General features: G+C 47.8%; 1 protein-coding gene across 1 annotated transcript in view; it reads right to left on the bottom strand.

The window, feature by feature from the left end:
- UGCG (UDP-glucose ceramide glucosyltransferase) overlaps positions 1-12,376 on the bottom strand; it is a 38,189-nt gene extending 25,813 nt beyond the window's left edge. Inside the window, exon 1 of the mRNA XM_065406538.1 lies at positions 12,166-12,376. Within this exon, the coding sequence (XP_065262610.1) occupies positions 12,166-12,263 (98 nt within the window). The 5' untranslated portion in view covers positions 12,264-12,376. The remainder of the gene's footprint in view (positions 1-12,165) is intronic.
- Between the last annotated feature and the right edge of the window lie 12,935 nt (positions 12,377-25,311).

The raw sequence follows: 25,311 nt of genomic DNA, 5'->3' as shown, positions 1-25,311 counted from the left end.
AACGCTCCAGAAATCGACGCTAGCCCCGGTACATGGACGCACACCGCCGAATTAATGTGCTTAGTGTGGTTGCATACATTCGACTTTATACAATCTGTTTTCCAAATTCGAATTATATAAATTCGGATTAATCCCGTAGTGTAGACATACCCTTGGTGTGCCTGGCGCAGAGGAGCAGGAAGGGCCCTGGGGAGTTTCTGGGGTGGGCCCAGCCCTTGCACTGTGTCAGGGTCAGGTGCAGCCTCATCACTGAGTCCATGTCCCGGGGGGTGGGCTGCAGGGTGATCTCCTACCTCCATGCAGCCAGTGGCCTGTGCTCCCCACTGTCACGCTGGAGCCTCGGTATTTATTTACTGACAAATAAAATATGCAGCATTTTAAAATATTGCGTGCAAAATTTTTATTTTTATTTTTTTGGTGCAGAATTCTCTCAGACATAAGATTAGTTCTAGTGATAAAAGAGCAACTAAGGAAAAAAAACATATGCAGAGGCCATTATTGTATCACATGATGCCTCGAGTCCAAAGGGATGATTTAACCTACAATATTTTCTGAGAGTTGTGAAGTTCCCAGATCTCTGGTCTTCATTCCATAGTTTTCTTTTCAATTGCTTCAAATGGGTAGTTAAGATTGGGGGGGGGGGGGTGTCAGAAGAGAAGGAGGTAAACTTTCCCTATTGTATCCCATCCTACAGAGATGACTACAGAAGAGTTAGAAAGAGGACAGCATCAAGGAATCCAACTTCTGCAACACAAAGCACAAACAGACGCTCTGGCTACTTTCCAGGATCAAATGGCCACAACCAGGCTATTTTTAAGGGTGTGAGGGTGGTTGTTGTTTTTTCAAAAATAAACAGGCTCTTAGATGAATTCTAACTAGAAGTTCCTGTTTAACGATAGCTCCTACAGTTGATCAACACCCCCTCACATAGCAGTTACAAAGAAAGGGTGGCCCAGAGTCACATTTTATGATTCCACTATGACGACATTCTCCTCTGCCACATGTTACATACCCAGGTATAAAACGAAGAGGTAACATCTGAATGGAATGCACTGAAGCCAAGACTGGAAATAAAACGCAAGAAAACCAACACATGGAAAAGACAAATGCCATGAAATAGATGAGATACAGAATTAAGGTGGAAAAACATGAGAACAGAGAAGAGTGGAAAGACTACTTAACATTTAATATATAGCTGTAACAATTCCTATCATCCACATAACTCAAAGTGTTTTTCAAAAGGTAGCTATTATTCCCCAAAGTGATTTCCCCGAAGTGTCAAAGCACAGATGAGACTAAAACCCAGATTTCCTGACTCCTAGGCCTATGACCTATCCACTGACTTGTGTACAAAGATAAACGGAAACAGGGGGATGTGACACAGAGAGAATAGAAAATCCCATTAAACAGGATTTTAGTGAAGAGAGATTTCTTAATTTTAAGTCCTCAGATAGGGCTGGTATTCTTTAAAGGAGACTGTTCCAGAACAACTCAACATATGCAGGGCATTCTGGTTCTAAGTCAACCTGAGACTTGGCACAGAGAGATTTGATCTTATTTTGATTTCTCTTTTTATTACCAAGTACTGCTTAGCATACAAAAATTGCTAGTACAATTTAATAATTTTCCCATTCCAAAAAAGTTAACACTGTACCCTTCCCCCCCCCCACCTCTACAATTTATGCAGAGATTTTTAATTGAGAAATCTCTTCCCCTGTTCAATCAAGTATGATACGTAGACACAAGAGAAACAAGTAAGGTTGCATATAATAAGCTGTACCAGCATTAAAACTAGTGGGAGCCCCAGCACTTCTATCATGTTAGTTAAGTGTACTTTACAGCATGTAAAACAAGGAGGTTAAAAACAAAAGACACCCCACCTACCCAGAGTGGCTGAACCAGAAGCCTCATGTACACTAGAGCTCTCACCAGATCAGAATGTGCAAAACTAGAGGGAATTTACTTGCATATTTTCTAACTGTAGGAAAGTCTTGTGTGTCTTCAGAGTTGTCTCAATATACTGAAAATAATGGGTTTTTTTTTAAACCTACTTAAGAGGAAATCCCCAGGGGACAATACAGGGCCCCACATGTTCTGTGGCTGCAGAATCTACCCCTTGCAACAGATCTATGCTCCAGAATCTCAAACTTTCATTTAAAAAAAATCAGAATTGTATTTAATGCTTATGGTTAGACACTAAACTTTAAAACAGAAATAGTAAGCCAATGCAGCGTTCTCTGGTTCTGCGGAAAACCTGAAATAAGAGATCTGAAAAATATGAACTGCCCCCTTCATCTTAATGAATTAATAAAGATGACAATTTAAATGACAATTCAATTATTCTACTGTTCAACGCTCTAGCAAAAACTCTAGCTAGCCAATGTGTTTATCTCACAGTCTGAAGTTATCTCTTAGTCCTCCCCTGGTGTCATCTGCCTCCTACCCAACTGTCAAAGCCTTCTACTTCATCCCCCTGACAACTTCCATAATGTAGGTAAGGATTATCAGTACAAATATCTTTGTCATACTGAAAAATGTAAATATGGGGACCTGGTGAACCGAGCATCAAAAATAGATGGATACTATTATACTGACTGGGCTATACACTTTTAATGAAGGACACTCAATTTTTATATTTAAAATAAAGCTGCTACAGGATTTCCAGCATGCTGCACTATAGTTCCATAGAACCAAGAAACTTAGCTGCAATTTGGGCTCAGACCTTGCTCTTAATTCAAGAGGATTTTAGATTGGGAGCTCTTTCATGGTCTCTTACTAAACTGAGTGAATGAGAAGGTCTTAATTGGAACATCTCTCCCAACTCTATTCTGTATCCACAAATTGCTAGATATATTGATTTCTGCTCTAATTTCTGGTGTCTTATGGACAGGATGCATGTTAACCTTTCCTTATGGATTATGGAACATTGTCTCTTTGTGGCTGCATATTAGAAAGTACAAGCCAATGGAAACCATGTCAGGTTAAAGTGTTTCCTTGCTAACGTATTATTAAACTCGAAGTTTCAGAACTCTCACTCTTCATTATTGGTTTGTTTTTGCATTTACTCAGTATGGACAGAAAAACTAGACTTAGCTTTACTTGCTAGTTCTTAAATCCCAATACAACAAAGCACAGTTTAAACTGCAAACCCTACAAAGAATGTTTAAATCCACCACCATTTGACATCCCACACACCCCAAATTTAATCATGACAATATTTCCATTTTTCTTTACAAAATCTAAACCATGTGATTATCTCTTTGAATAGTTTTTGAAAATTATTGATTTTAAAAATTTCAAAAAGTTCATACATGCTATCTTTCTGCCACACATTACTTCAGCCATAGAGATGTCAAGATCACTAACTCTATGCAGTTAGTCTACCTCAGAAAAGTCTGTTGAACAGCCTGTGAAAAACAACAAGGTTTTCCACAACATGGGAGTCAGAAGGCTTAAGACTCCAAAGATTATGGTAAAAAGAAAGCTTTCTCCCTTTGGAGAAGTGATCATTGTGCTTCTAAATCAGCTATATGCATGACACCCATGGTCTTAGACAGGAGATGCTGTGACACCATCTGACTCATCTTTTTTTATCCTGGAATATCACTCCTTCAGCTAAATTTATGACATTTCAAAGATTTCTGAAGGAACAGGATAGGTTGACATTACATATTCTTCTTTCCACAGAAAAGGCCCTAATTCTGCAAATGATTGGGTTCAGCAGTCTGCCTGTGCGCATACGCTACCAATGCAGGATAAAGGCCTAAGTTTGTCCTTGACAGTGATCCCACAGTACTTTGGGCCAGCAAATTATTTCTCTGTCTTGGGTGTGGAACTGTAGTCAAGAATCCAGAAGCCAGTCTCAGAGAGACACTGAGCAAGATGTCCCAGCTAACAACGCCACCTCCAAAAGCACAGACTATTCAACGTGCAATGTCCAGGCTAGCACAAACTATTAAAAACCATCTGCACAATTTTAACTACTGGTCCTAGAACATTCAAGTTATTTAATTTGTCATAAAAACCAAATCACAAAGACTTCACAGCCACATTCAAGACAAACTAACCCCAGCCTAGTCCCTGCAAAAAACTGAAAATACACCTAAAATAGAGCAGGAAGTACAAGAGCACAGACAGCTGAAGTTGAAATAGAATCATGACATGGAAAGAAAAGAGGCAATTTAATAAAATTATTAACAATTCTTTAATTTTTGTGGAATAAGAAAAAAGTCTCAAGATTATAATCTTCTCTAGTAAACCCCTAGTATCAGAGGACACATGATTCTAGGAAGCACAAATGATTCTAGATGTCCAGAAAATGAAGTGTTCCATTAAAAAAAAAAAAAGCATGAATATAATATACCATAATCACATTTAGTTGAATAAAAGGTCAGCTGCAAGTTCTTTGCTATAAAATTGTCACACTGCAGCAATATTTACATTAAACAAAGACAGGAAGCCATATACTTGAGAATAGCATTTGATAATAACAATTGTTTGATTTGATATCACTTCCTTCTTCAACCAATCCCTACTCTGCACCCTGTACACACTATTGCCTGGCAAAGAGGCATGATAATCCTGAAAGATAGATTGGTTTAGTTTTGTGTTAGTTTTGTGTTTGTTTCAGCCTTCAATTTTCATACTGGTACATCTGAAAGGGAAAAAATTAAATATGGAAGAAGATGACCTAAAATACAATGCAAGAATACTAGAAATATTGTTAACTGATCTAACAGTCCAGCTGCAATACGGTAGTTTTAACAGAAGGAAAAAATCAGTGGCAATTTGGTCTTCTAGGAAGAGTTACGTTCATTACAGCAATTTCTGGAAACTGTTTGTTTTGGAGTTAGTTTAACACTGTGTTGCCAATGTATTCTAAATCATTATTGGGGAGTCCAAAATTAAGCAAAACACCATTTCATGATCTACGTTGTCCAACAGAAACATTAAGTCTTACTCACAAAAAGGAATTAGCAGATATATTGCTAGTTGCTCTGGGTATGCGAAAGACAACTCATTAACCTAACTTAAGATAGGCATTACTTCAGAACAAACTGAACGGGGAGGGGGTACCTAACTTATGCTGCCACTGAACATCATAAGCTATTTAACAGAAAACTGTATTAATTTTGCTCAATCCAAAAATGATAAAAATTCTCATAGTGAGAAACTTCTTGCCACATATAACAACATTTGAAAGATACTTAAATTTGGTATTTCTGAGCCTCAACATCAGAGCAACAACACTACTGAAAAGTGTTATTTATGACAACGCCATGTTTAGAGCCAAATCTTAGGGCTAGTCTACACTGGCAACGCTAAGGCCTTGGCTACACTCGGGACTTCACAGCGCTGCTGCGGCAGCGCTGTGAAGCGCAAGTGTAGTCGTGCCGCCAGCGCTGCGAGAGAGCTGTACTCCACCTCTCCGAGGGGAATAGCTTGCAGCGCTGTGCGCGAGCGTGCAGCGCTGCAGGCTCTGATTACACTGGCGCTTTACAGCGCTGCACTCGCTGCGCTCAGGGGGGTATTTTTTCACACCCCTGAGCGCAGCAAGTTGCAGCACTGTACACCGCCAGTGTAGCAAAGGCCTCAAGCGCAGCCACGGCAGCACTTTAACGTGGCTTGTGTGGTCGCGGCAAAAAAACCCACCTCCACGAGGGGCGTGGCTCCCAGCTCTGTGCACTGTCTACACTGGCACTTTACAGCGCTGAAACTTGCTGCGCTCAGGGGGGTGTTTTTTCACACCCCGAGCGAGAAAGTTGCAGCGTTGTAAATTGCACTTAGGCCGGTGTAACTTACGTTAGGGGGGTGGCTTATTCACACCCCTGAGCGACATAACTTACACCGACGTAAGCTCTAGCGTGTACACAGAGTTAGATACAGTAGGATAAATCCTGTTTCCACTGAAATCAGGGGCAATAACTCCTACAGAAGTCAGTGGGAGCAGGATTTGGCCCTAAATGTATTTCCATTATATTTTAATATTGCACAGTAGCCTAGTGAACTAATAAACCAGGTTTCATACCTATACTAACTAGTCTAAGAGTAGGATAACTACTTCAATCAAATTTCAGTGGTAGGGAGATCTTCCCCCTTAAGTTATTTTAGGTATACACACCAACAGTAGTATCAGTTACTATGATTACAATGCTGTTTTATCTGAGCACCTTATAAACATTACTGAATTTATCTTTGCATTTAGTATCAGCCTCATTTTATAGATGGGAAATTGAGGTGCAGATATTAAATGACTTGCCCAAAATCACACAAGGAGTCTGTAGAAAGGTTGGGAACTGAATGCAAGTCTTTAAAGACTTGGTCCAGTGCCTTAACCATAAATCCATCCTTCCTACCTTGCTTTCACCTCTCTCAACATTTCTGCAGCATGCAAGAAAATACTACAGGTGACAACATCTATAGTAAAGGCTACCTGACACTTTATAAAACCCTGCCTTCAGTTACTTATAACTGCCGAAAAACACAGTCTGAGGCAAAAAAGCATGGAAAATTTCAGCCTAAACAGTCTAAATTTGGAAAAAATTCAGCTGTATCCAAGAATGAGGTTAGGGAAGGATACATTGTTTCAGTCATTAAAAAGACAAAACCCAAAATTCAACCATTTCCCTGAGATGCTCAATTGCCTCCCTACCTTGAAACAAGGACCTGAAATTTGGCAGGGGGTCATCTGGGTGACAGAAATTAGTCTTTTTCCTTCCTCAAGAAAATCTGTCCAGATTTCACCAAATTATAAAATCTTGGAGGAAAAATCTCAAATTACACATGCTCCATAGAGACTTTGGAGTCTGGCAGTGAAATTATCCAAAGATTCCATCTCCTTTGAGAATGTTCCACTCCCTCACAGCTTCTATCTGCAACCAACATGCACCATCCACACAAAGCAACAGAGTGTGCACCATCCCAGAGCACGAGGGGATGAGCTGGATTTTCCCTGCCAGCCTGCTGCGGCACCAGAACTGAGCTGAAAGACGGTCTCTCCTGTGCTGCCAATGCTTTCCCAGGCAACATGGAGAAGGAGTAAAGTGGCCTGACTCAGATTCAGAAGGGTGAGGGGGGAAGAGATGCAAGGCAAGGAGGGGAGAGGGTCAAGAACAGATCAAGATGAGAAGAAGGGGCGGGAGCTGGGTCAGAGTGGAACAGGTGCATGAATCAGACAGGAGTGGGGGAAGCTAGGAGCTGAAGGGCTGTAACCACTAGAGATCACTCCCCTACATAATCTGGAATCAAAACCATTGTTCTTGAATTTCAACATTCCTTTGGTGTCTACCAAAACAGCTGTGAAAGCCAAAGGCAAAGTGTGTCTCCATCTCCCTCTAGAGGCAGGTCCACACAGAAGATGATAGCCTTTTACCAGTTACTCTGTAGCTTACATGCTTGAGGACTGTGCCATGCAGCTAAAGATTCCAACCTCACTAATGAAACATGTGGGGAGTTTAAAGCTGAATGTGCCAAATTTATTTTGGGTGCCCAATTTTAGAAGACTAGGACCCAATTTTTCAGAATATGTAGCATATTATGGCACTATGCATGTTCAGATCAGAGCTCCTTCTGTGCTCAGTTGCAGGAGAACTGAGAACTCAAAACTGTAAACGCAAGTATCTCAAGTTGGGTACAGAAAAGGAGTGACCAACTGTGGACATTTTAATTTAAGTGATTTGCCAAGCACCACACAGGTACTCTATGGCTAAGGCAAGGATAAAATCCAATTCTCCAGGGTGGCATTCAATTTCCTTAACCACAAGACCATCTAATCTCTTCCTGCAATCCCCTGCCTCATTCACCACACATCTTCCAACTTCTGCAGCAAATGAGGCAGGCGTCTTACCAACAACAGTGACAGAAGGAATGAATTAAAAAAAATAGTATGTCATCATGTAATTAAAGACAATCATCATGCAAATACACAGGGACAAAGGGGGGCAAATTAAGGATACACAGGCAATCTTAATTCAGGCATTTCTTAACTCTGTTTATAAATAAATAAATCTATGTTAAAAGAACATTATTTATGCATACACAATTTCTATCGAGCTCAATGTAAGTAATTAGCATTAAAATAGTACAACCATAAATCCAGTGTTACTCAGACTCTCTCACTCATTGGTTCAAAAGTTCTTTTTTATGCATATATCTTGGAATGCTATAAATTTTAATACACCATTTTAAATGTTTCTTCTTAATTTTAGAGAGTCATTTGCACTACTCTCTGGAAGAATTTTGAATGGATACCATTGGAAAAACATTACTTCATTTAAAATCGTTAAATTTAAATAGAGTGCTGGGGGGGGAGGAAATCAAGAACTAGTCCTTGTTTTTTCCATGGTTTCCTATAACTTAAGTATGTATTATTTCAGCCAATATTTTCATTCAATCACATTTTTCGTCGGTACATCATACACACTGCAGAATCTAACTTCCCCTTTGCCATGCATTCATTTTCTGTTAAATATGTCCACCTTAGCTACTCATAGCATCACATAGCTTCATAATTTAAAAGTTATTTCAAAAGCAACATGTTTTAGGCTCTCAAATTAACATATTTAGATAGTCTACAGTGGTAGGCCACAATCCTGCCATTAGATCAGTAGACGGACCCCTGCCCCTATGTGCAGTCCTTAATGACTTCAAATAGACTCCAGGTAGGCACAAGGGATTCATGGCAGATAACTCTGCATGGGGCTTGACTGAAATGGCTAAGATCTTTAAACCTGCCTAAAAATAATACATGCAGTCTATATTCAACCCTTACCGTTAGGGGGCCAAACCTTGAGAGTCTTCCTGGGGAATGGGCTTACCTCAATGATCCTAGCATACCATTATTGTTTTATAATCACATGTGTTAAGTAGTTTTATAAAAATGGCCATTTGCCATGACAACAGCAGTAGCTACTTAAGATTTTTATCTTTGATGGTTTATTTAATTTCAAGAGCTATAAAGGCCACACTGTGACCCAATTCTTTTTTTTTTTTTTTTAATCAAAGCCACTCCAATTTGAGAAAGTAGTGATAGTTTCACTTCACCAAATACACCGCTACCCCGCTATAACGCTGTCCTCGGGAGCCAAAAAATCTTACCGCGTTATAGGTGAAACCGTGTTATATCGAACTTGCTTTGATCCACTGGAATGCGCAGCCCCGCCCCCCTGGAGCGCTGCTTTACCGCGTTATATCCGAATTCGTGTTATATCGGGGTAGAGGTGTATTGTGTATTAGAACTGTTCCCTGACTCAAATCCTATATGCCAAAATTCATCCCTGTGGATATAACACACACAAGTACATGTTTTTAAAGAAGCCACATCAAAAAACCCTGTAATGGAAACCTGCTGACAGGACTTTTACATTGGCAATTCCTGAAGGCACTAAGAGAAGAGGCCCCAATTCAGCAAGGTACTTAAGCATGTATGCAACTTTAAACATGGGAATGGGACTATTCACATGCTGGAAGTTAGGCATGTACTTAAGTATCTTGTTGAATCAGAGTGAAAGACTGTCCAATTGACTACAACTACAGAATTACAGGATGAAGGGCTGTTGTGGGTTGGTTTGTTTTTGTTGTAGTTTTTTGAAGGGGGGGGGGGAAGAGGAGAGAAACACAGTAGAGTGCTTCAATCAAAGATACATTTAACAGAAATGTAACTCTGTCCAAACAAGACTATGAGCATTCCACAACCTCCTAGGTTCAATTTAAGTAACTTTCAGTTCGACAGACTGAAACTATCTCGTGTTTGATGTTTAAGGCTGCAGTTCTACAATCCCTTGCTTTCAGAACTCTCATTGACTTTGATGGGAGTCTTGCGGGAAAATATCTGGCTCCTGCAGGAACTTCAGATAACAGTACACGAAGGGGAGTGCTATACCATTCCTGTACAGTTAACTTTCAAGGAAGGAAGGTATGGTTTCTTGAGTGAATATGGAAGCTAAATGCAATTGAATTACAATAAAGTTATTAATGCTCATATGTGGGTTTTCATAATTCAGTCATAGCCACAAATTCCAGAAATGAAATCCTGGCCTGCTAGCCACACTACAGTCAATGGGAGTTTTGCCATTGATTTCACTGAGGCCAGGATTTCACAGACAACTAATTGTGGTGTGGCTGAGCGAACAGCAAGACAGGAGACCCTGATGGCACAAATACCACATAACATGAAACAAAAACACAAAACGAAGACTTGCATCATTTACTAACAGCAGAACCTTTGATACTCTGTTACAGTATATTCTACAACAGCTATAGGAAAACCCATTTGCAGTAACCAATACATTGCTGTAGTCATTATAAGGTAAATTTGGACTTTTATTTGAACAATACTGATTGCATTCAAAAGGAACCCATCTCTTAATTTTCTCTCCCATTTTAAATACACACATCAATTCCCGCACACAGCCCAAGCAGAAATGCTTGGTTCAATCATAATAATAAAAAAGGGAAATAAACAGTAGCAGGGAGCTATTTTTAAGTACCTCTTCTCTTCAGAGCTAGAACAACAATAAATATACAGCACATATTTATACCTGCCTACTGTATTTTCACTCCATGCATCTGATAAAGTGGGTCATAGCCAACGAAAGCTTATGCCCAAATAAATTTTAGTCTCTAAGGTGCCACAAGGACTCCTCATTGTTTTTGCTGATACAGACTAACACAGCTACCACGCTGAAACCTGTCTTCAGAGCTAGTTATCTAGGCAGATCCAGACCAGTATTCATTCCCCCTGCCATTATAAATTATCTTGAGAAACCTTGTCAGTGTAAATATCACTAAAATTAAGACTGTTCAATGTTGTGTGCTATTTAAGACTGAGCTGTTGTCTGCATCCTTCTAAAGAATGCTCAACATAACATTTTATGACTGCTGTCCCCAAGAGACCCTCACAAGAAACCTAAGGTCCCTCCCCAAGGCTATACCACCAAGCAAACATTTTAAATGTAACAACAACAACAACAAAAAGAATGAAAAGCACACACCTATCACTGTAAGATCAGTACATAAGAAAGGAAGGTATGGTGGCGAAAGCCAGGAGCTGCAGGTAATAGAGCCCCAAACAAAAGGCAAACTCACATATTTAACAATTGAGCTGTGTTAGGGCAGGAAGAGGGAGATTCATGGGTGTGTGTGTGTGTGTGTATTCTGGGGGTGCAGGCTAATGTATGTGTGTGTGTGTGTGTAAAAACAATGAGGGCAGGCTCACTGGTCCGTGTAGGTTATGAAAAAGCAGGTTTATAGGAGCATGCATGTATATACGACGTAGCAGCAGGGTTATGGGTGTGCATATATTACGGGTGTGAATGTGTTGGTGTCAATAGGCAGAAAGCTCGGGGAGGGCATGTGGGGGGGCAGTCAGGTTCAAGGGGATCCATGTGTTAGAGGGCAGGCTGGCGGGGGGTTTCATGTGTTGAGAGGTGGTAGGCTGGGGGTGGTGCAGCTCGGGGGATCCATGTCACATGTATGTGGGGGGTCTGGCTCATGGGGATCCATGTGTCAGGGGGGGCTAGGTGGGGTCTGGCTTGTGAGGATCCATGTCTCGGGGAAGGTTGTGTGTGTGAGGGGCGGGTCCAGCTCAGGCGGCTCCATGTCTCCAGGGGTCCTGTCCAGCTCAGAGGGATCCATGTGTCGGGGAGGGTCGATGTGTCGGGGGGACTGAGTGGGGGGCCGGCCCAGCTCAGGGGGGCCACGTGTCAGGGGGCTAAGTGGGGGGCGGGTCCGGCTCAGGGGGGCCACGTGTCAGGGGAGTCCATGTGTGGGGGGGTCTAAGCGGGGGGCGGATGTGTCGGGGGGGCTGAGCGGGGGGCGGGCCGGGCTCAAGGGGGGCATGTGTCGGGGAGGGTCGATCTGTCGGGGGGGGGGGCTGAGCGGGGGGGCGGACCCGGCTCAGGAGGGCCATGTGTCGGGGGCGGGGCAGAACGGTTCCCCCCCGTACCAGGGGAGGGAGGCTGCCCAGGCAAACGAAGCTCCCCGGAGGGAAGTGAATCATCCAGCAATGCCCGCCCCCTTCTGTACAGGGCCGGCGAGCGTAGGGAGCTGCGGCGAGTCCACCCCCGCTCCCAGGGGCGGCAGTCGGGCCAAGCCCCCTCGCTGCTGGGCGGCGCCGCCTTGGGGGAAGCGGCGAGGACCCCAGGCCAGCCCCGCGGCCGCACTTACGTGTAGATGATGGACATGAAATGCATGAGCCACAGCACGACGAAGAGGATGAGCCCGAAGATGGCGAGTCCGTCCAGGGCCAGGGCCAGTAGCGCCATCCCCTCCCCGGGGCCGCGCACGCAGCGAGAGGCGCTGGCCGGGCCGCTCCGACCCCCGCTGGCGGCTCTCCCCGCAGTCCCCTCCTCGGTCTGTGCCTGCCGGACACGCCGCGCTCCACCCCGCCGCTGCTCGCGCACTAAGCGAAACGGCTCGCCTCGCGCTGACAACCCTGTGGCGCCCCGCCCCGCCCCTCTGTCACTCGCCAAGGCCACGCCCCCGCTCGCCCCGCCTCTCCCACGCAGTGACGCCATCCGCTTGGCAGCCCCGTCCCGCCCTGCCTGTCTCTCGGCTGCCGCCGGGTGTCGGCTCTGAGGAGGGAGGGGCGGGAACGAGGGGGCAGGATTCTCGCGGGGGAGGGGTGAGTCACGGCGAGGGTGGCAATGATGTCACGGCCCCGCGAGGGGCACTTCTCACAGGAGAAGCTCCTCCCTGCTGGGAGGGGTGAAGGGGGACTGCGGGGCGGAGCTGGGAAGGGAGGGGACAGAGGAAGGAGAGGAGGGGGAACTGGGGAGGGAGGGTTGGGAGAGGGGGAGCTGGGAAGGGAGAGGACAAAGGAAGGAGAGGAGGGGGAATTGGGGAGGGAGGGTTGGGAGAGGGGGAGCTGGGAGGGGAGGGGACAGAGGAAGGAGAGGAGGAGGAACTGGGGAGGGAGGGTTGGGAGAGGGGGAGCTGGGAAGGGAGAGGACAGAGGAAGGAGAGGAGGGGGAATTGGGGAGGGAGGGTTAGGAGAGGGGGAGCTGGGAAGGGAGAGGACAGAGGAAGGAGAGGAGAGGGAACTGGGGAGGGAGGGGTTGGGAGAGGGGGAGCTGGGAAGGGAAAGGACAGAGGAAGGAGAGGAGAGGGAACTGGAGAGGGAGGGGTTGGGAGAGGGGGAGCTGGGAAGGGAAAGGACAGAGGAAGGAGAGGAGAGGGAACTGGGGAGGGAGGGGTTGGGAGAGGGGGAGCTGGGAAGGGAAAGGACAGAGGAAGGGGAGGAGGGGAACTAGGGAGGGAGGGGGAGCTGGGAAGGGAGGGGACAGAGGAAGGAGCGGATTGGGAACTGGGGAGGGAGGGTTGGGAGAGGGGGAGCTGGGAGGGGAGGGGACAGAGGAAGGAGAGGAGGGGGAACTGGGAAGGGAGGGGTTGGGAGCGGGGAGCTGGGGAGGGAGGGGACAGAGGAAGGAGAGGAGGGGGAATTGGGGAGGGAGGGTTAGGAGAGGGGGAGCTGGGAAGGGAGAGGACAGAGGAAGGAGAGGAGAGGGAACTGGGGAGGGAGGGGTTGGGAGAGGGGGAGCTGGGAAGGGAAAGGACAGAGGAAGGAGAGGAGAGGGAACTGGAGAGGGAAGGGTTGGGAGAGGGGGAGCTGGGAAGGGAAAGGACAGAGGAAGGAGAGGAGAGGGAACTGGGGAGGGAGGGGTTGGGAGAGGGGGAGCTGGGAAGGGAAAGGACAGAGGAAGGGGAGGAGGGGAACTAGGGAGGGAGGGGGAGCTGGGAAGGGAGGGGACAGAGGAAGGAGCGGAGAGGGAACTGGGGAGGGAGGGTTGGGAGAGGGGGAGCTGGGAGGGGAGGGGACAGAGGAAGGAGAGGAGGGGGAACTGGGAAGGGAGGGGTTGGGAGCGGGGAGCTGGGGAGGGAGGGGACAGAGGAAGGAGAGGAGGGGGAACTGGGGAGGGAGGGTTGGGAGAGGGGGAGCTGGGAAGGGAGAGGACAGAGGAAGGAGAGGAGGGGGAATTGGGGAGGGAGGGTTAGGAGAGGGGGAGCTGGGAAGGGAGAGGACAGAGGAAGGAGAGGAGAGGGAACTGGGGAGGGAGGGGTTGGGAGGGGGGAGCTGGGAAGGGAAAGGACAGAGGAAGGAGAGGAGAGGGAACTGGGGAGGGAGGGGTTGTCAGAGGGGGAGCTGGGAAGGGAAAGGACAGAGGAAGGAGAGGAGAGGGAACTGGGGAGGGAGGGGTTGGGAGAGGGGGAGCTGGGAAGGGAAAGGACAGAGGAAGGGGAGGAGGGGTACTAGGGAGGGAGGGGGAGCTGGGAAGGGAGGGGACAGAGGAAGGAGCGGAGAGGGAACTGGGGAGGGAGGGTTGGGAGAGGGGGAGCTGGGAGGGGAGGGGAGGGGACAGAGGAAGGAGAGGAGGGGGAACTGGGAAGGGAGGGGTTGGGAGCGGGGAGCTGGGGAGGGAGGGGACAGAGGAAGGAGAGGAGGGGAACTGGGGAGGGAGGGTTGGGAGAGGGGGAGCTGGGAAGGGAGAGGACAGAGGAAGGAGAGGAGAGGGAACTGGTGAAGGAGGGGTTGGGAGAGGGGGAGCTGGGAAGGGAAAGGACAGAGGAAGGAGAGGAGGGGGAACTGGGGAGGGAGGGGTTGGGAGGGGGGAGCTGGGAGAAGAGGAGACAGGAAGGAGAGGAGGGGGAACTGGGGAGGGAGGGTTGGGAGAGGGGGAACTGGATGATAATTCCATGCTCTAATAAGAATATAACAGTAGGGATCTATTATTGACCACCTGACCAGGACAGTGATAGTGACTGTGAAATGCTAAGGGAGATTAGAGAGGCTATCAAAATAAATAACTCAAAAATAGTGGGGGATTTCAATTATCCCCATTCTTGACTGGGTACATGTCACCTCAGGACGAAATGCAGAGACAAAATTTCTTGATACTTTAAATGACTGCTTCTTGGAGCAGCTGGTGCAGGAACCCACAAGGGGAGAGGCAATTCTCGATTTAGTTCTGAGTGGAGTGTAGGATCTGGTCCAAGAGGTTACTATAACAGGACCGCTTGGAAATAGTGACCATAATAATATTTAACATTCCTGTGTTGGGAAGAACACCTCAGCAGCCCAACACTATGGCATTTAATTTCAGAAAGGGGAACTATGCAAAAATGAGGAGGTTAGTTAAACAGACATTAAAAGGTACAGGGACTAGAGTGAAATCCCTGCAAGCTGCATGGACACTTTTCAAAGACACCATAATAGAGGCCCAACTTAAATGTATACCCCAAATTTTAAAACACAGTAAAAGAACTAAAAAAGAGCCACCTTGGCTTAACAACCATGTAAAAGAAGCAGTGAGAGATAAAAAGGCATCTTTTAAAAAGTGGAAGTCAAATCCTAGTGAGGTAAATAGAAAGGAGCATAAACACTGCCAAATTAAGTGTATGAATGTAATAAGAAAAGCCAAAAAGGGGTTTGAAGAACAGCTAGCCAAAAACTCAAAAGGTAATAACAAAATGTTTTTTAAGTACATCAGAAATCAGGAAACCTGCTAAACAACCAGTGGGGCCCCTGGACGATCGAGATACAAAAGGAGCACTTAAAGACGATGAAGTCATTGCGGAGAAATTAAATGAATTCTTTGCTTTAGTCTTCAAGGCTGAGGATGTTAGGGAGATTCCCAAACCTGAGCTGTCCTTTGTAGGTGACAAATCTGAGGAATTGTTACAGATTGAAGGGTCATTAGAGGAGGTTTTGGAATTAATTGATAAATTGAACAGTAACAAGTCACCGGGACCAGATGGCATTCACCCAAGAGTTCTGAAAAAACTCAAATGTGAAATTGCGGAACTATTAACTATGGTTTGTAACCTGTCCTTTAAATCAGCTTCTGTACCCAATGATTGGAAGATAGCTAATGTAACACCAATATTTTAAAAGGGCTCTAGAGGTGATCCCGGCAATTACAGACCGGTAAGTCTAACGTCAGTATCGGGCAAATTAGTTGAAACAATAGTAAAGAATAAAATTGTGAGACACATAGAAGAACATAAATTGTTGGGCAAAAGTCAACATGGTTTCTGTAAAGGGAAATCATGTCTTACTAATCTATTAGAGTTCTTTGAAGGGGTCAACAAACGTGGACAAGGGGGACCCAGTGGACATAGTGTACTTAGATTTCCAGAAAGCCTTTGACAAGGTCCCTCACCAAAGGCTCTTATGTAAATTAAGTTGTCATGGGATAAGAGGGAAGAGCCTTTCATGGATTGAGATCTGGTTAAAAGACAGGGAACAAAGGGTAGGAATAAATGGTAAATTTTCAGAATGGAGAGGGGTAACTAGTGGTGTTCTCCAAGGGTTAGTCCTAGGACCAATCCTATTCAACTTATTCATAAATGATCTGGAGAAAGGGATGAACAGTGAGGTGGCAAAGTTTGCAGATGATACTAAACTGCTCAAGATAGTTAAGACCAAAGCAGACTGTGAAGAACTTCAAAAAGATCTCACAAAACTAAGTGATTGGGCAACAAAATGGCAAATGAAATTGAATGTGGATAAATGTAAAGTAATGCACATTGGAAAAAATAACCCCAACTATACATACAATATGATGGGGGCTAATTTAGCTACAACTAATCAGGAAAGAGGTCTTGGAGTCATCATGGATAGTTCTCTGAAGACGTCCACTCAGTGTGCAGCAGCAGGATGTTAGGAATCATTAAAAAAGAGATAGAGAATAAGACAGAGAATATCTTATTGCCCTTATATAAATCCATGGTACGCCCACATCTTGAATACTGCATACAGATGTGGTCTCATCTCAAAAAAGATATACTGGCATTAGAAAAGGTTCAGAGAAGGGCAACTAAAATGATTAGGGGTTTGGAACGGGTCCCATATGAGGAGAGATTAAAGAGGCTAGGACTTTTCAGCTTGGAAAAGAGGAAACTAAGGGGGGATATGATAGAGGTATATAACTTCATGAGTGGTGTGGAGAAAGTGAATAAGGAAAAGTTATTTACTTGTTCCCATAATATAAGAAGTAGGGGCCACCAAATGAAATTAATGGGCACCAGGTTTAAAACAAATAAAAGGAAGTTCTTCTTCACACAGTGCACAGTCAACGTTAGGAACTCCTTGCCTGAGGAGGTTGTGAAGGCTAGGACTATAACAGGGTTTAAAAGAGAACTAGATAAATTCATGGAGGTTAAGTCCATTAATGGCTATTAGCCAGGATGGGTAAGGAATGGTGTCCCTAGCCTCTGTTTGTCAGAGGGTGGAGATGGATGGCAGGAGAGAGATCACTTGATCATTACCTGTTAGGTTCACTCCCTCCTGGGCACCTGGCATTGGCCACTGTCAGTAGACAGGATACTGGGCTGGATGGACCTTTGGTCTGACCCAGTATGGCCATTCTTATGTTCTTATGGGACAGAGGAAGGAGAGGAGGGGGAACTGGGGAGGGAGGGTAGGGAGAGGGGACAGGAAGGAGAGGAGGGGAACTGGGGAGGGAGGGATTGGGAGAGGGAGAGGGGACAGGAAGGAGAGGAGGGGAACTGGGGAGAGAGGGATTGGGAGAGGGGGAGGGGACAGGAAGGAGAGGAGGGGAACTGGGGAGGGAGGGAGAGGGGACAGGAAGGAGAGGAGGCGGAACTGGGGAGTGAGGCTTGAGAGAGGGGGAGCTGGGAAGGGAGAGGACCGAGGAAGGAGAGGAGGGGGAACTGAGGAGGCAGGGTTGGGAGAGGGGGAGCTGGGAAGGGAGAGGCCGGGGGGGGGGGGGGGGAGAGAGATAGTTCAGTGGTTTGAGCATTGGCCTGCTAAACCCAGGGTTATGAGTTCAATCCTTCAGGGGGGCCACTTAGGGATATGGGGCAAAATCAGTACTTGGTCCTGCTAGTGAAGGCAGGGGACTGGACTCAATGACCTTTCAGGGTCCCTTCCAGCTCTATGAGATAGGTATATCTCCATATATACTTTTATTAGAGGGGGAGCTGGGAAGGGAGAGGACAGAGGAAGGCAAGGAGGGGGAGCTGGGAAGGGAGGGGTTGAGAGTAGGGCTGCCAGGTGTCTGGTTTTCGACCAGAACGCCTGGTCGAAAAGGGACCCTGGCGATTCCGGTCAGCATCACCGACTGGGCTGTTAAAAGTCCAATCAGTGGCGCAGCAGGGCTAAGGCAGGCCCCTGCCTACTGTGGCTCCGTGCGGCTCCTGGAAGCAGCGGCATGATCCCCTCCAGCTCCTACGCATAGGGGCAGCCAGGGGGCTCCGTGCGCTGCCCCCGCCCCACGTGCCGGTTTCGCCGCTCTCATTGGCCAGGAATAACGGTCAATAGGAGCTGCGGGGGCAGCGCCTGCGGACGGGGAGGCGTGCAGAGCTTCCTGGCTGCATCACCGTGTAGAAGCTGGAGGGGGGACATGCTGCTGCTTCCGGGAGCTGCCTGAGGTAAGTGCCACCTGGAGCCTGCACCTCTGACCCCCTCCTGGACCCCATCCCTCAGCCCTGATTTCCCTCCCACCCTCCGAACCCCTTGATCCCAGCCCGAAGCACCCTCCTGCACCCCAAACCCCTCATCCCCATCCCCACCCCAGAGCCCGCACCCACAGCCGGAGCCCTCACCCCCCCCACATCCCAAGCCCCTGCCCTAGCCCAGAGCCCCCTTCCACACCCATAACCCCTCATTTCTGGCCCCACCCCAGAGCCCGCACCCACAGCCGGAGCCCGCACCCCCTCCTGCACCCCAACCCCCTGAGCCAGCCTAGTACAAATAAGCAAGTGAGTGAGGGTGGGGAGAGCATGCGACACAGGGAGGGGGGATGGAGTGAGCAGGGGGCAGGGCCTTGGAGGAGGGGCAGCGGCGGGGTTTTGTGCAAGTAGGAAGTTGGCAATCCTAGGTGAGGGAGAGCTGGGAAGGGAGGGACAGAGGAACGGGAGCTGGGAAGAGGGGTGGAGGCAAGGAGCAGAGTGAGTGGAGGAGGTGGAACTGGGAAGGCACGGGTAGGGGAAGCTGGGAAGAGAGGGGATGGAGGAAGCAAAGGAGGGGGAGCTGGGAAGGGACGGTTGGGTGGAGGGAGGAAGGGAGGAGGGGTATATGGCTGAGGCCCTAGACTGGAGCGGGGGGAGATGGTCTGTGTCCCGCTCCTTCCTCTGCCACTGACTCCCTGTGTGACCTTGGGCAAGTCACTGAATGGCACAGGGTCTCAGTTTCCCCACCTGTACAGTGGGCTTAATGGTACTTCGCAGCCTGTGGGGCGCGGGTCACGAGGCTGCACTCATCGGTGACTGTGTGGTGCTCTGATATGGGGGGACAGGGATGGCAAAGCCTGTGAACAAACCAGAATTAACTAGAGGAATGGAAGGGGGAGGCAGGGGTCACAGGCTGTGGGAAGCTAGAGAGTGAGAAAGGAGAGACAGAAAGAGAGGGAGCTGGGTAGGTGTGACTGTGAAGGATATTCAAGCAGGTAGTTACAGCATGTTAATCATTTCTAAAGTGACCTTTTAAAAATCTTTATGGGAGGTTTTAAAATGACATTTATTGCAAGCGAAAGGTGCTGGCTTGGCAGCTGAGGAGAGCGAAGGTTTGTAGACATAGAACAGGTGCAACGCAAGCACCGGGGTTTTGAGTTTGCCCAGTGAATGGGATGATCGCTGATGTCATCAGATCACATGACAGATTTTTATGCAAATTTTGAACACTGCTTATGAGATTATTCAAACAAAATACCCCTGGAAATAACCGGACATTCGCTAGCCTATGCCATCCTGTCAATATGTCTCATCCTTGTTCTGAAGGGTAACTTAGGGTATGTCTACACCCAGCCGCTAGTTCGGCGGCTGGGAATCGAAGTTCCGGGTTCGATTTATCGCGTCTGGTCTGGACGCGATATATCGATCCCGGAAGCACTCGCCGTCGACTGCGGTACTCCAGCTCGGCGAGAGGAGTACCGCGGAGTCGACGGGGAGCCTGCCTGCCGCGTGTGGACCGCGTCTGAACCGCGGTAAGTTCGAACTAAGGTATGTCGACTTCAGCTACGTTATTCACGTAGCTGAAGTTGCGTACCTTAGTTCGAATTTGGGGGTTAGTGTAGACCAGGCCTTAGTCTTCAGATATGCTGGTTTTTCTGAGAAGGGTGAAAATAAATGTCAGTTCTAATGTGGACAAATAAGAACTGCATTTACACTATTAATTTATATAGTCACAACTAAGGCTGTGAAGCAATTAAAAATCACAGTTTTAATTGCCCTGTTAAACTATAATAGAATACCATTTATTTAAATATTTTTGGACATTTTCTATGGTTTCAAATATATGCTCGGGGCGCTGGGCTTCAGCCCCCTCGGGGTGTGCTCTGTGGGGCTCCAGGCTCCAGCCCCGCTCAGGGTACAGGGCTTGGGGCTGGGCTCCAGCCTCCCTTGGGACACAGGGCTCCCTCCAGTCCTACCCACGGAGCTGCAGGCTTGGGCTTTGTTCCCTCCTCCCGCACCCTGCAGAGCTCCGGGCAAAAACCTACTAGTCCGCGCTCCGCTCCAAAGCCCTGCTGCAGAGCTGTGGGCTTGGGCTTCTTCAGCCCCCTTGCCACCAATGCTTCCCTCTCCGCCCAGAGGTATGAAATTAACACATTCATTTTCTTTTCAGTTACTTGGAGATGTTAACTGCGATTAATTGACAGGCCTAGTCACAACATATGGCTGTTACCAGCCTAGGCTAGATTTGAACTGATGCCCTGTAGGTAAAAGGCACTTTAGCACAATATTAATCCTCTGGGCCATCCAGTCTGTCCTGTTATATGATATTTATATTTGCTCCCTCTTTTGTTGTAATTTATATCTTTTTCAAGGGGTCTTTATTCTGCATCCAGCAGCTAATCAGTATCTATATCATATACTTACATTTATACATGATGGATACAGTGACAATGGAAGCTTTATTCACTTCCTGGTCCTGAGGTCAGAGAGGGCCCTTGGGAGATAAACTGAACGTGGAGCACTGAATGAGCAGGTGTAGAGCTACAGCCCTATTTAGTATAATTTCACCAACATGAAACCTTAGAAAATGCAAAATGGGGAAGGATGGGCTTTTGAACTGTGAGTTAGGAGATTAGGGTTTAATTTCTGGTTCTGGCATAGACTTCCTCTGTGATTTTTGGCAACTCACTCAGTCTCCCTTTCTCCCAGTTCCCAATCTATCTATGAAATGGGGATAATAGTACATCCCAGCGTCACATGGATATTGTGAAGATAAATTAATTCATTTTAGTGAGACTCTCAGCTACCATGGTGGTAAGGACCATATAGATAAATAGGTGGTATTACTCTGCAAAGTAACAATGTAAAAATGTTAGGGTATGTCTACACTACAAGAGTAGTTCGATTTCACTTAAATCGAATATGTGGAATCGATATTACAAAGTCGAACGTGTGTGTCCACACTAAGGACAGTAATTCGACTTTGTGAGACTTTGTGAGTCCACACTAACGGGGCAAGCGTCGACATTGGAAGCGGTGCACTGTGGGCAGCTATCCCACAGTTCCCGCAGTCCCCGCTGCCCATTGGAATTCTGGGTCGAGCCCCAAATGCCTTCTGGGTAAAAAAATGTGTCGAGGGTGCTTTTGGGTACCTGTCGTCATCCGTCCGTCACTCCCGCCCTCCCTCCCTCCCTGAAAGCGCCGGCGGGAAATCAGTTTGCGCACTTTTCTGATCAGTGACAGCGCGGACGCCACAGCAGTGCGAGCATGGATCCCGCTGCGACCATTGCTGCAGTTGTGGCCGTTCTCAACGCCTCGCAGCTTCTCATCCACCTTTACCAGAGGCAGCTGCAGAGAAATCAGGAGAGGAGGCTACGGCACCACCGTGAGGGGCTGAAGTCGGAGAGTAGCTCAGAGCTCTCAGAAACCACGAGACCCTGCGCCCAGGACATCACGGTGGCAATGGGTCTTGTGGATATTGTGGAACGGCGATTCTGGGCCCTGGAAACAAGCACGGACTGGTGGGACCGCGTAGTGCTTCAGGTCTGGGATGAATCCCAGTGGCTGCGAAACTTTCGCATGCGGAAGGGGACTTTCATCGAACTTTGTGATTTGCTGTCCCCTGCCCTGAAGCGCAAGGACACCCGGATGCGAGCAGCCCTGACTGTCCAGAAGCGAGTGGCCATAGCCCTCTGGAAGCTTGCAACGCCAGACAGCTACCGGTCAGTCGCGAACCACTTTGGTGTGGGCAAGTCTACCGTGGGGGTTGTTGTCATGCAAGTAGCCAAGGCAATCGTCAAGGTACTGCTATCAAAGGTAGTGACCCTGGGAAACGTGGAGCTCATCATAGATGGCTTTGCCGAGATGGGATTCCCAAACTGCGGTGGGGCTATAGATGGGACTCACATCCCTATCCTGGGACCGGACCATCAGGCCAGCCAATACATTAACAGAAAGGGCTACTTTTCAATGGTGCTGCAAGCACTGGTGGACCACAGGGGACGTTTTACGAACATCAACGTCGGCTGGCCGGGCAAGGTTCATGACGCTCGCGTGTTCAGGAACTCTGGTCTGTTTAGACGGCTGCAGGAAGGGCTTTACTTCCCGGAGCACAAAATAAGTCTTGGGGATGTGGAGATGCCTACAGTGATCCTCGGGGACCCTGCATACCCGCTAATGCCCTGGCTCATGAAGCCCTATACTGGCGCCCTGGACTCAGAGAAAGAACTGTTCAACTACCGTTTGAGCAAGTGCAGAATGGTGGTGGAGTGTGCCTTTGGCCGTCTCAAGGGGAGATGGAGAAGCTTACTCACTCGCTGTGATCTCAGCGAAACCAATATCCCCATTGTGATAGCTGCTTGCTGTGTGCTCCACAATCTGTGTGAGAGCAAGGGGGAGACCTTTATGGCGGGGTGGGAGGTTGAGGCAAATAGCCTGGCATCTGATTACGCCCAGCCAGACAGCCGGGCGATTAGAAGATCCCAGCGGGACGCGCTGTGCATCAGGGAGGCTTTGAAAGCTAGGTTCCTGACTGAGCAGGGTCTCCAGTGACTGTTTAGTTTGTGGGCACGGATGCTGGACCTGCCCCCGTTTCTTTACCCAGTTACTGTTGGCTATCCTTCCAAGTTACATACCCCCTTCACCACCTTCCCAACAAATAAAATCTGTTCCGTTTTGTTAATGAACAACGTTGTCTTTCTTACTGTTTTCGCGGGAATGTTTTAAACCGGGGACGCAGACTGTGGCGGGGGGCGGGTTTAGTGTTCTGATGCAAATGATGCTTCTAAACTCCGGGAATGACAGGCTCCGCAGTGGTGGATTGGTTGTTTCAACGGAGCCTGCCAGCAGTCCTGGGCGGGACTGCGTGTATGTGTCGGCCAAGTGACTTTCTGGCAGGGAGCGGAGGGTTACAGACCCCCTGCTGCGTGGCTCTGTGATCCAGGATAAGGACCGCGGCATAAGATCTCTAACTGCCCTCCCCCGACACAAAGTCACAGAACAACCCCCCCGCCCCCCCAGAACATGAAAACCACCTCCCAGACTGACCAGGGTAACTGGTGACTGCACTGTGTATGTGTCCTGATGCTGGACCTGCCCCCGCCTCTGTAGCCTGCTAAAGGTGACTGTCCTGTCCAATTACCAAACCCCCTCCCCCCCTTCAGACAGAATCTCCTCTAAAAGAAAATCTTGGAAACAGTACTTAACAGAAACAAATATTTTATTATGAACCGCACATGAAAAGGGGGGGGGGGGACTTGGACGGGGGCTTGTGTGAGATGGGTAGGAAAGGACTTTTCAAACTTTGTGGAACGAGAGCCTTCTAGTGCTACAGCAGTCTGCAGGGGTTGACTGAAAGTTTTAACGGCCCTTGCCGCCCCTCCTTCTTTGGACTTTGGGTGAGGGGGGTGTGGGACTTTGTGGCGGGGGAGGGCGGTTAGAGATAGACTGCAGCGGGGCTCTGTCCTCCTGCCTCCGGTCTTGCAGAACATCCACAAGGCGCCGGAGCGTCTCCGTTTGCTCCCTCATTAGTCCAAGCAGGGTTTGAGTAGCCTGCTGGTCTTCCTGACGCCACCTCTCCTCCCGTTCCATGACTGCTCGGTGCACTTGTGACAAGTTCTCCCTCCACTGTGTCTGCTGGGCTGCCTGCGCTCGTGAACAGTCCATTAGTTCATAGAACATGTCCTCACGCGTCTTCTTCTTCCTCCTCCTAATCTGCGCTAGCCTCTGGGAGTGTGATGCCAGGCTGGGTTGGGAGACAGTCGCAGATGTGTCTGTGGGAATGGGAAAAAGGGAGTGAATTCCTGAGACAGATAAATGAAGTTGCTAACAAAGAACATAGTCTTTCTCTGTGAACAACACCATGCACTGCACCTTTCACATGCGCACTCAGGACAAGGTCGAATTTTCGGCCCTCGCCTTCATTGCCTGGGGTCTTGCAGTTGCGATCTGAGAAGCGTGGCAGGACACCTCAACTTTTGTAGCAGGAAAACATGGTAAGCCGTAGACTTGTGGCAGCTTAAAACTTTAATAGTAGCACTGGGCTCCTTTCGCATTGAAAGCAATGCCACTCTCTGCTGGCAGCAATCAGGGAAGCATGAGCTCTGCCCCTGTCCCACCACCTCGCGGCTGTCCCAGGGAAAGATCCCTGTATGCTGCCCCTCTGCCGCCTCCACCGCGTGGCTGTAAAGCAGTCCCAATACTAACATTCCCCTCCCTAATTCAAAGCAGGGCGTCATGTGCGACATCACGCTGATGAGGATCTCGGAGAGCGACAGGGGACGGATGCTTCGGGAGAGCATGCAGAAACCAGGGCCGTATGCCGCCATGCTCTGCCGTGCTATGATCCCGGACTACTTGATAGAGTCATGGCGTGGGAACGTGTCGTACCACGGTGGACCTAACAAGATCGCCCTGCCAAGGAACCTGATGCACAGGCTTGAGCAGTACCTCCAGGAGAGCTATGCTGAGCTCTCCCATGAGGACTTTGTGTCAATTCCCAGACATATAGACCGGATTTTGGTGTAGCTGTACTGCAAGGGACTACAGAGTGGAGCATCCTGTGGTTGCCTAATCATGAAAATCTGGACATTATTTGATTTTTTTTTTACATAGTTGGGACTAAATAGTTGCCTAAGGCAAAGAAATCATGAACACCCAATTGCTGATATTATTAATATTCCTGTTGTGTTATAAATAAAAGTTTATATGTTTAAATGAGTGAATGAAAACCCCATTGTTAACAATATAAATATTCCAGTTATGTTAAAAATAAATGTTTAGATGTTTAAAGCACTCACTGCTTGATCCTTCCCCTGATTCGGTGTCCGGGGTAACGGATGGGGACGGTTGGTAGGGGATCTCGGTAAGGGTGATGAAGAGCTCCTGGCTGTCGGGGAAATC

This window comes from Emys orbicularis, chromosome 6 (assembly GCF_028017835.1).
Source record: "Emys orbicularis isolate rEmyOrb1 chromosome 6, rEmyOrb1.hap1, whole genome shotgun sequence".
In the NCBI taxonomy this organism is placed as follows: Eukaryota; Metazoa; Chordata; order Testudines; family Emydidae; genus Emys; species Emys orbicularis.
This window is presented reverse-complemented; position numbering and strand designations above follow the sequence as displayed.